This window comes from Antrostomus carolinensis, unplaced genomic scaffold (assembly GCF_000700745.2).
Source record: "Antrostomus carolinensis isolate BGI_N321 unplaced genomic scaffold, ASM70074v2 scaffold18520, whole genome shotgun sequence".
Taxonomy (NCBI): domain Eukaryota; kingdom Metazoa; phylum Chordata; class Aves; order Caprimulgiformes; family Caprimulgidae; genus Antrostomus; species Antrostomus carolinensis.
The window spans coordinates 70,346-82,622 of NW_010290785.1; the positions used below are offsets into that span (position 1 = coordinate 70,346).

Consider the following 12,277-nt stretch of genomic DNA (forward strand, 5'->3'; position numbering starts at 1 on the left):
ATAAAATTTCCCACTCTAACCCTTTTGGTCCCAATGTCTTCTACCATAATGCCAATAGGAACTCTGAGATTATCACAGAACCACAGAATCACAGAATGTCAGGGATTGGAAGGGACCTCGAAAGATCATCCAGTCCAATCCCCCTGCCAGAGCAGGAACCTAAATGAGATCACTGAAGTCTGTGCACGTTAAAGTAATTACTGGGGTCTTATTCTTCAAAAAAGCTAAACGTTGATTGCTGGGTTTACTGAAAATCTTATTTAAGTACCGCCTGGGAAGCAATAAGTTGACTAGTTATTTTTCCAGCTGTAGATTCTGATTTCTTGAATATTTCATCACAAGAAGCCCTTTTCAAATCTGGGATTATATTAGTGATTTTTATGTACATTTTATGCCTGAAAACATTGAAAATGTTCTGAAAGTAGGGAACAAAGTGGCCAAAAATACACTTTTCTGTTTGACATTATATCAAGAAAATTATCCTTTCCAGTACTGCACTATCTTGAAAGTAATCACCAAAGGAAAAAAGGTACTTTCTTAATATTCAAAATTACACTGATTCAAAATTATTATTCTCACTAACTTTGCATTGTCAAGCAGCACAAGAAGTTTAGCACTTCTTGCTCTTCTGTTTTATTAAAAGTACTATTAAAATGTCCATCATTTCTCCATTGATGCAGTTTTCTTACTTTTTAAAATACTTGTTCCTGTAATATTGAGTTTTCCTGACATTCTGGTTTACGTTTCTACAGACAGCCCGATTTTCTCTGAAGCAACTGGCACTGTCTATTGACAAAGATGGCATTACGGGCTACCACTACCACCAGCACAACTGAAAAAAATAATTTCTGTGTATAGAACAATAATTAAATATAAGGTGTTGCTGCTGGAAGAATCTGAATGCTGTAACATGGCATCACCAGATTCTTATACTCAAGTCAACAGAGATGTCAAGGAGCACCTAAACATGGATGATGGGGGACTGACTGAGATGAACAAAATCCATCTTGACTTTTTAAACCCCGTCTAAATGCAAAAAAGACCTTTTTTTTTGCCAAGTGGAATAATCAATAGTTATGAAATCCAACTCTCAATTCTTTTATGTCAAATCTCTGAAGTGATTTTTGAGGAATTAAACTCAAAGAAGTTACTTTAGTGACTTTATGCTAAGTTTTCAGAGTAGATCTGTACTTCAAATGTTCAGAAGCACAGCTCAAACACATTTGATTCAGAACACTAAAAATAACACCGTGTGTTCCGAGTGCACCATATGCAACAGAATTACACATCAAAATAACTCCTGCTTATTGCTCTTGTTCTCACAAATCAATTCATCGTAACGTTGCTTGCCACGATGCTTGCTGAAGAACTGCATATTGAATCTCATCTCAGAACCAAAGTCAGATCACAGAATTCCTTCTTTAACTCTCCCAAGCACCAATGATGTGACATTTTTTCATTATAATGAGTTCTGGAGTCACAAGGAGTCTTAAGAAACAACTACAGCTGGGATAATAGTAGAAAAAAATAATGTGATTTTAGATTGTAAAAAGTCCCACAAAAATGCTGGTTAAATACTCCCCACACTGTAAACAATATCCACATTCCTGAAAGAACAGCTTTCTAAAAGCACTGGTGATTCTCAAGGAAAGCTTCTGTGACATCTGTATGATAATTAATACATTCCAAATCAATATGACCACCAAATTAATACCCTGTACAACTTTATCCATAATCAGTGCAGAAAAAATACAAGTTCATTAAACACATTTCTTAAACCTATATGAAGACCAATATGGACAAAGAGCCTAATTAAGTCACTTTCCATGTCAGTGCACATTCTAAGTCATTCTAAACCCATCTATTACTCCCCTACAAAAACACAACATCTACATAATGATGCTATTTCCATTTCCTTCTGCAACTGATTGTGGTTTTTCTGTTACTATACAGTACCGAGGGACATGAAGAAGGTGGAGAGTTTAATTTTAGTGCCCTACTGAAAAAGAGGTGAGTAAAAATCCATAGACTTAGAGAAAGAAAGTAACTGGCTTCTGTTGATCAATTCTGAAAACACTAAGACACTGTAAGTGGAAGTTTCATGAATTCAGAATCCTTGTAGTTTTCCTAAAGCAGGTCTTACAGGAAAAAAGGATGACAGGTAATTATGGCAACTTCCTCAAATGCTCAGGATTTGCTGCATTTCTGGAGGGGGACAAGATAGAAAAAGCTGGGACTAGAGTAATTACATGCTTCCACCAGAACTTTTCATTAAAAACAAAAAAATCCACAAACACAGAACAAAAAAAAAAAACAGAAAAAAAACCCCAAACCCTGACCAAACACAACAATTTACAATACCTGTCTATAATGCTGGCTTAATAAGAAATTTCTGTCCTAAATTTTCACAATACTTTATATCAAAAAGCTGGGAGACAAGTTTTTTTTATTAGATATCTAAATGTTACTATTATACTATACAACTATATATTATATAGCTGTTTATCATATATATATAAAGATATTCTATGTTGTATAAATACTGCACAAGTATTTTTTACTCTTACAATTCTAATTCTTATTTCTTGCTTTTACTTTCACTTTTTGGATGGAATTTCCTCTCCCAATCTCATCCTTCCTTGCCTCATCTGTTTTCATAACCTATCTATTTGTTTTTTGCTTTCTACCACCATCCTAATCTGGACATTTTGGATTCCACTGTTGCCAACAGAGAGTAAGATTTCAATCTGATTTTATTATAAATGCATGGGTCCCACTGAATATAAGAACAATTTGGTTTGAAATAATGCATGCATCTTTATCTTTCTTACATGTAGAGCATGACAAAAAATAGATAGCACGAAATAAAAGTATAAGCCATCGATTTCTGAGACAGAAATGCTTTTAAACAATTTGTAGAAGTTAAGGATGGACCATTCACTACAAATCAATGTATTTCTCTGAATATCCTTTGTTTTTCACCATCACTTTTTTATAAACAATTTTAAATTGTCCTTGAATTTCCAGATTTTCTCAATAATCTGCTGCTTTAAATTCCTATTGCCATAGAAATTAAAATCAGAAAAATCATTTGCATAAGATGCCCGCTGATGCCTATCAAATACGCCCTGAAGTTTTGTTCCATCCCTCCTTAAACATGTCAAGTGAATGTATTACTGAATTAATTTATTCCATAAGTGTACAGGCTTCTCTGTTACAAAACATTTCTTATTATCCCAAGTAAAGTTTCCATTGCTCATTATCATCCCATTACTCCAAGCATGCTCCTTTCTGTTTATGGCCCCTGGCCACTGACTCTGTGTTTTCAGCTCCTGAAGTTACTGTAAACATTTGCCACTAGACTTATGTTTTGCAAATCTAAATGTACTCAGTTTAAGTTTTCACAATGAACCTCTGGGGTGAATGTTGTGAATCTGTGTTGCCTCTGCTCAGGTGTTGGTATCACTATTTATAAAGTGTGTTTCATCTTCACAAAGAGCACAGAATCACATAGACATCTGAAGCAGCTTGGTTACGGAAGGCAATAAAGCCACAATGGCCTCATGTTTCACTCAGGTTAACTCACCCAAATTTCAGTGGAGCAAACAAGGTCACACAGGTGCACAAAGTCCTGTATTATGCAATATGCAACATATCCAACCAGGGGTGAATTCTGGCTTTGCAGTAACACTACAACCAGAACATTCAAGCGGGGCAGCTAGACGAGATAGAAAGCACACCTATCAAACTTCCTACAGCTAACATGATATAAAAGTTTCTTCTTTCATCATGAAGCTCAGAGAAGTCTGAAACAAAAAGGGCATTAGAATTTTTTTGTAACTCTAAGGTAGGGAAAATATGCTTTCTGAATTATGGCAGCAATCAAAACTGTACAGGTTAGAGAGCTCAAATAAAGTAGTTGTACACACATTCTAATTTCTATAGAAATTGTCATGTAAAAAAAAAAAAAAAAAAAGAGTTGTTGATCTCTCCTTACAAATTTCAAATAAATGGAGGCCAACATGAAAATATTTGCATAATATCATGAAGTGATGCCAGCTGGAGTGAAGTGCTAAGATGAACCTCTCTCCTAGAGTCTTTCCCTTCTGCTTTTATAATTAGTTTTGAGTAGTGACGGAACTCTACAAAGTAGTGAAAGTCTCCAGTATTTCCAGAAATGTTCAATCTGTGGATTTAACTATTCATTATTTGTTAGACTAGAAATATAATGAATTTAAAACAAGCTTCTAAATGTCACTGCATTTTATCAGTGGTTTTGACCTCTCCTGACTTACAAATCTCTGTTCAGCGAACTCAAGCATAGTGATAAATTCACTGCTCCTAGTTGTTTTTTACAGACACTTTAGAAGTAAGTTGTGGATCCTTCAGGCTTTGCACACCACAGGCTGAAGACCACTCCTATATTAATGAGAATGGACAGACATAAAAACTCATCATGGAATGAAAGTAATCTTCATTAAAATAGAATAGAAAAAGGGACCTCGTGTTGAGGAACTGTCAAGAGCTACGCAGATTCAAATAAAATTGAAGGTTCTTTTACCACTTCTGCTTTGTCCCACCTAATTCACAAGTGCCCCTCAATCCAGAGGTAATGAACATTCCCACTATAATAAAGAGAGCTTCATTTAATACTATATCTCCTATTGCTGTAATTTAATTAACTGGTGTTGACATACAGATGTCATGGGCCAAGGAGAGGTCATTGGGAAGAGGAAGGGAACAGCTGTCACAGAGCTATTAAATGGGAGAGTGAGCAGAGACCTTGAAGGAGGTGACAGCTGACAGGGTCCAATCAGTTGACAGTAATGGGATAGGAAGGAACCATCTCTGGGATGTACAAAACTATTTTTAACCCCTCCACATATGTTTAAAACATATCAGCTGCATATTCCATTTACAGAAGGTTCACTAAGCTGCATCTTAATGCCCCCAAGTGCATAGTTAACCTATGAGGTGATCGCTCTGAATAAGGATCCCCAACATCAGGGACAATAACGTAAGGGTGGGAGAAGCTTCAGGAGTCCAAGTGCTCTCTTGCTTTTGCTGCACTGCTCAGCTCCTGTTGGTAGTGGAAGAGTACAGCCTCACTGTGGAAAATCTGTGTCTTTCTGAGATCAAAGAGAATGTTTTAACAAATACAAAATGGTGAAAAGTAGTACTGGGATGGAGAAACCTTTGCTCAGAAGCAGAGATATTTATTTTCTTTTTTGCAACTCAGTTAAATACTACACAAATTACAACCTTTAGCTTTTAGTACCATTTTACATGCAACTTACAAGCCTGTCCTTGTAATTAGAAAATATTAGTATTTACAAGGAAGAGAACATACTCTTGTTTATGGTCAAATTTCTTGTATTTCACCTTGCGTGCACTGAAACAGTATTGCCAGATATAACCATGGGATGACACTAAGTTACAGAAAAGCTAAAGCAAAAATTAAGGAAGTCTCAACAGTGAGATATACTAGACTGTGGAACTGCTTCCAAATTGGAAGATCTTTTGCATGATGTATTTAAAAATAACTCACACCAAATACTTTTAAAAACTCCATGAATAACCCTACCTGCAAATTTCCAGGCAAAGAGGTGTATGCAGATGAACATATAAATAGGCAGATAGACAGAGAGATCACCAATATTCATATAATGTCTGAGGGAGAATAATGACATTTGAACCTGTTAAGTCTTTCTTATTTCCTATGATTTTATATTTCCTTCTGAGATACACTTCATGCCACAGAACATTAATTGTACTAGTACAAAGAATTCAGCACATATCAGAAAGATATATTCCTAGTTTTATATACTTATGTAGGTATTCCAATTTATATGTATTTAGAGATATTTTAAAGTTGCTGATTGATATGATCAGGGCAACTAGCCCAGTAAGTACTTACCTTAAAAAAAAAATCTTGGTCTATTTGGAAAACCAGTTCAATTGTCTTGCCTTCTGCTAGGCAAAACTACAAACCACTGGCAGCTGCCCTCAAACTAAATGATACATGTTTAGAGAAGAGGAATCCTGATTAATTTTGTGGGTGATGTCGATGCACCGTTACAACAAAGCAAATGCTCAGCAGGCTGCACTTATCGCAAGGAGTCCAGACTTCAGATACACCCATCAATCTAATGAGTGCTAGTGAGGGCTTAGTGTTTAGTGAGTGCTAAACCACTCCAAAGATATAAGAGATTGCATGCCATATTTCAGCTCAAACTCAGTGAGCTGAAATCCTCTTCCCTTGCTTCCCTTCCATTCAAGAGCTACAAGGGTGCTGGAAATCCCAAGCCTGGACCACAGAATTTAAATAACCATAGAAATCTAGTTACAATAAAGACTTTTTGGGCAATAAAAGGAGTACCAGCAATGTTTGGTTATACCTGCTGTCTACACTGGTCTAGACAGTCATGCTTTTTAAGTAGTAATATTTCTCACAGACTAATAGGACTGTTCTTTTTCTGAAAAAAATGGAAGTATACCAAATAATCCTCTGCTTTTCTCTGCATTACCTGCTGCATAACTTGTCTGTTTGTTGGGGTTTACTACTGAACATGGCTTCATTATAAGGGTGTGTTCTGCTGCACTGGAATCTGCTTGGTCCTGGTGATATCAGAAACAACAGCCAAAGGAAGATCATTTTCCTAAAGAAATTTTTAAGAAAAAGTTACTTCTTTCATCCCTTCTCTGTTTACCAAAATGTAAAATATGCCAGGCAACAATTCCATGACAACAGAGCAAAGTAAAGCAGCTTGTTTCCCTGTTAGATGATCAGCCATAATTAGGAATAAGGCTTACACTTAAAATATAAATTACAGAGTGGAACTGTACAAAGTGTGAGAATGAGTTCAATTTCAATAGGGAACAGCATTTTTCTTAAGTCTATTTCAGGCTTGTGCATGAGTTCCTTCACCTCCCTGCTACTGGAGCACAGGCATGTTCTGCTAAAGGTGAAGGTGACATCCCTGGTTCTCTGTATTAACACAATGCCCTCTTTCTTTGCCCATGGGGATGCTGCATATTTTTCCAAACGACTCTTTACATCATTCTGGAGTACAGCAGCTTCTTGCGCTCGGTAAATCGGTAAGATTACACCAATTTCTTATTCTTTTAACTAAAAAATACAATGACAGAAAAAGAATGCCTTTCCCAAAGTCAGACAACCAAATTTTCACTTGGTTTTGCTAAACCAATATTAATTTTTCCATAATCACTAGTTCTTCATTAAATTATAAAATTAGTCCATTAAAAATATTGTTGTTTGCTATTACTCACCCCTCTGTGTCTTTATCTTTTTATAGATTACTATAGCCAACAATTGCCTTTACAATAGACGATAAATATTTTAATAATCTGTGATTTATTTTAGTGAAGAGAAAAAATGTTCTGAGTAAATAAGGACTTGTTTCTTATTAATATAAACCAACTGCTCTGTTTCTAAGGCATTCTCAGGATATCAGTTCAGTTCCTTGCTTTGCCACATGTTTTGTGTATGACCATGACAGGAAAATAAGTCTCCTTGTGTTTCCATTACCCAATGCTAAAGGGAAGGTAATATTTATTTGTTTTGGCTATTAGAAAGTAAACCCTTCAGTGACTGAATTTTAGTTACTGTATATATAAATACAAGTAAAACTAGTTACCAGTTTTATTTCATTATTTTAGGTAATAATATAGCAAAAAGTTAGACTTGGATATATTTTTTATCGAGCCAATATATAGCTTGCCAAGCCTATGGCTGTTTTTAAATCCTCTGAATAGTGGCATTCAGATACTCTAATCCCTTTCTGCAGAGGTGAAGCAAAATCTGAATCACAATCTGATGTTGATGTCTGGGAAATCCTGAGGAAAGCTCCTCCTTCTGAATACGAGAAAATTGCTTTTCAGTATGGTATCACAGATTTGCGTGGGATGCTGAAACGCCTCAAACGCATAAAGAAGGAAGAGAAAAAAAGCACAGGTTGGTGAGCGGTATTTATTCCAAATATATGTGTTCGTATCTTCCTCTTTGGGAGTTCTTCAACTACTAACATCAGCTGGATAGCAGCCAGTTACAACAGCGTGAGAAATAGGAGTCTCCTATTCCAGTTGTTACAAAATCTGTATATGTGAAACGCTGATTACCAAAGATTAAAGCTACACCCCAAACTCTGAGCTACCTTGCTCTGAAACTCTGGATATTCTGAACCTGCTCAATTTTAGTATTTCCTTCTGTTCTGCCCCTTATCTGTCCCTGAAAATAAAATAACACCACTCCCCACTTCCAAACCCACAAAACTGGTCAGTATGTCAGGCATCAGTGATACATTTAAAGAACTTAATTGCCATTGGGATGATACATTTGGAATACTTGAGCCTTTTCTAGTCTTGTGAAGTATTAATTACCTAATTTTAACTAATTTTGTTATAAAAGCCTGAAACAGAGAAGGCAAACTGCCATTCATGAGTACTGAGATCAGTATCATTTCCCTAGACGGGCAGACACAGCTGTAACTCTACTTAAGATGCACTGAATCATAGACTCATAGAATGGTTTGGATTGGAAGGGACCTTAAAGCTCATCCAGTTCCAAACCCCCTGCCATCAGCAGGGACACCTTCCACTAGACCAGGTTGCTCAAAGCCTCATCCAACCTGGCCTTCAACACTTCCAGGGAGGAGCAGCCACAGCTTCTCTGGGCAACCTGTTCCAGTGTCTGACCACCCTCACAGTGAAGAAACTCACAGTGAAGTAAGAAACCCTCACAGTGAAGTAATATTCACATCTGATTTAGAATATTCTGCTTTGCTTATTTGAGTTTATATCACATGCTTTTCATTCTATGTTAAGGAAAAACAGAAAACAGGATGAAAAACAGACAGAAATGGTGAAAAATGCAAACAAGGATCCAGAAAGTGGGGAAGTTTTAAGATCGATGGTAAACAACAGGAAAGGGAATAAAGATTTTCTTTCCTAACAGAGAATGTAAAAAAAAAAAAAAAAAAAAGTATAAAAATGATTAAGATAGTATTTTCTTTTATTTTTTTTAAAATCATTCTTCATCCTAGCATTCCTCAAGAAACTGGATCCAGCTTACCAAGTGGACAAAGGGCAAAAGATTAAACTAGTGGTTGAAGTTGCTGACCCAGATGCTGACGTGAAATGGCTGAAGAATGGACAGGAGATCCAAGTGAGCGGCAGGTAAACGAGAAATATGAGAAATCCAAAAAGGAATGAGCTACAGCTTGGACTAAGTGGAAAAACTAGCTTTTCTTAGAACAAAAGGAATATAATGGGGAGAAACAGGAACTGAGGAAGAATCTACATAGTGCTTTGGCTCAGGGTTAGTTTGCTGTTCTCATTACTTTTCTCTTTTTCTTCCCTCTGCTCTATATGTCTACACGTGGAACTGGATGCTTACACCTACCTCCTCAGCAAGTAAGTCCTCAGATTATATTCTGATCTTTATGTGAATATCCAGGGTGCAAAATTACTTTCTCATGATACGAGATATACTTCACTGTAGCTCGTTTGTAAAACCAACTTCCAGTGATTTTGTGCTGAAGCCATGACAAAGGATTTTTAATAGTAGTCAGGTTTGTTGTATGGCTAGGTGTTAGAAAGGAGTCCAGTACCATTCACAGGAGTTTCTATGTCTCACACTTGCATGAAGATTTCTCCATAATTTCCTACGCTTCTTCTTCAAACTACTGCTGTCCACTGCACCAGGAAAGGGATATAGGGCTTGACACTTAACAAACCTTGCCACTGATGCCAGAAAAGAAGTAGGAACCTTTTTCCCTGCCAGGAAAGGGAAGACAGTGACTGTGTCAAAAAGAGTTGCTCTCTGATAATTAAATTTAGATTCTCTTTTCAGATATATTTTTGAGGCTGTTGGGAATAAGAGAATATTGACCATAAACCACTGCTCTCTGGCTGATGATGCAGCATATGAATGTGTGGTAGGGGAGGAGAAGAGCTTCACAGAATTATTTGTAAAAGGTGAGCAATGGTAGCAAAAGGAAAGAGATCTCCCCTAACATTTAGCAATTGAATTTCTATCACCTTCTCTACTCTCAGATTAGTTAAATCTTGTAGGCAAGGTTTGAGATTCTCAAACATATGAACAAATTCTGACATCTGTTGAACTAGATATTTTTCTTACAGTTAAATGAAGGAAAATTTTCCCTATGGTTGTGACTAAAAAAGCACAGGAAGACACCACAGTAGTAATTACCATTGATTCTCATTTGGAAAGTGATTTATGTCTTCCCAACAATAGCGCTAGGAACTTACTTTAAAAGGTTGATTCAGCTCAGGATAAACACAAGCTTCAAGCTCTACAAGCAGATCAAGTAGTACAGAAAACTAATGCCTCCAGTTTCAGAATATACATGAAAACTGATGAATCCTGTGTTTGTATTGTCTCATGAAGCAAAAAACAAAAAGTCATTTGATAATGTTGATAATGTGATCCAGCATAGTCAATTTTAAGTTCCAACACAGAGAGCACCACCAGGTATTTGGCCAGGGGTTCTTCCCAGGGAGTGCAGAGTGGTGAAATCTACCTGTGGTCTTCAGTCTTTCAGAATACTGTTTTAATAAAAGTGTCTTCATTTCCAGAACCTCCAATCCTGATCACTCACCCACTGGAGGACCAGATGGTGATGGTTGGAGAGAGAGTGGAGTTTGAGTGTGAAGTCTCAGAGGAAGGAGCTACAGTGAAATGGTAAGGAAATGAAAAAACAACATGAAACCGTATCCCTCCATAGGATGTTCTAGAACCAGTGTTTGTGGACAAGAGCTGTGGCATAAAAAGGAAGAAGGCATTCTATGTAATTTTTTCAGGAAAAGATTGATCCTCCTCCTATATGCCAAACATTCACAATCATATTCTGAGAAGCTAGAATATGGTAGAAAAAAAACCCTAAGCATAGACATTTTATAGTGTCTCTAGAATTTCTTGTTCAGTATTTATAGGATGCTACTGACTGTACTGAGCTGTTAGCTTTAAAGTTTCCTAAATACTTGACAGTACTATCTAACTATTGAGCAGACTAATCAGATTTGTATTTTGATGAGTTTGCTATACTTCAAAGAATCTTCTGGTCTTCTCAGCTGCAGTGAGTTGTTTTGGGGTTGGTTTTTTTTTTTTAAGTATCTTTTTCTTAGGTAAAAAGTTAAGTGTTTCTTGAGACAGAGAGGAAAGGTCATTGATTTGTTTTAACATACCTGTTGTGGTGATCTTGCAAAGCTGGCCATTATGCATATGCAGTGAGCAGGATTCAGATGACAAACATTTAGATCATAGAGTCCATTTTGTTGGGCATTCCAGCTGAGTGGAAGCTGGAAGGCTCACGCTGCTTGGGCAGGCACAGCAGGCAGCGCTCACATACCAGGTCTTACTCACACTGTTCTCACTTCATTTCTCTACCAGATGAAATTCTCTTGTGCTTGTTAACAGCTTCAGGCACATGGTTATCAACTGTTCCCACAATGCCCATTACATTCCTGGAAAGTGCCAACCACTCATCTGCTCTCCCAAAGGAAGGAACTGAGAATTTAAATAGAGCCCAAGAGCTAGTAGAGCGTATGTATTACACTATTAAAGCCACATGCACAGGCACACACATGCTATTGTTCAGGAACTGCTTACAGATGCCAGGTCACAAGAGATGAGGATAACCCGATCTGTCCCTGTCAGAGCACAGTGCAGTTGCCACACTTTGATCCTGTGCCTTTGAACAACTCCCATACATCTTGCGGAGCTGGTGTCTGTGGGATGGGCATTCGGTGTGACAAGGGCAAACCCGCAGCTGTCTCAGCCTGAAATACAGCAGGTGGTCAGAGAAACTCTTCAAATCACAGCAACAGAAAACTGAGCGGTGAGACACTGACGCTGTATTTTACTGGTTTCACTATGTGAGACTCAGTCAATGCTCTCTGGCAACAAAGGGAGCACTTTGGACAATGGAGAGGAGTGTCCAGGGAAAACATGAAACACAGTATGGAGAAAGGGTTCCAGTTTTATGGCTCATTAGGGAAATGCTCAACAGTTTCAGCCAAGTAACAGGTACTAACTCAGGATATCTGTTATAGCTCTCACACCCTTTAAACCTGGGATATGAAATCACAAGCACATGAACAAAAGCAATTACGTGACTTGCACAAGACAGAAATAAGGCTTACAGCCTCTTAGGCACGGCCATCAGATGAGTGCTTGGAGAATTCATTATGTGGGTCTCTTCATAGTAATCAGGAAAGAATGTTCTCTCGATCACTT

General features: G+C 37.3%; 1 protein-coding gene across 1 annotated transcript in view; it reads left to right on the forward strand.

Annotated features, from left to right (window-relative positions):
* LOC104530022 (myosin-binding protein C, cardiac-type) overlaps positions 1-12,277 on the forward strand; it is a 62,996-nt gene that overhangs the window by 16,438 nt on the left and 34,281 nt on the right. The window contains 8 exon segments of the mRNA XM_029086625.1: positions 1,954-2,010; positions 2,732-2,734; positions 7,075-7,098; positions 7,809-7,975; positions 9,063-9,195; positions 9,430-9,432; positions 9,872-9,996; positions 10,618-10,723. Of these exon segments, the coding sequence (XP_028942458.1) occupies positions 1,954-2,010; positions 2,732-2,734; positions 7,075-7,098; positions 7,809-7,975; positions 9,063-9,195; positions 9,430-9,432; positions 9,872-9,996; positions 10,618-10,723 (618 nt within the window).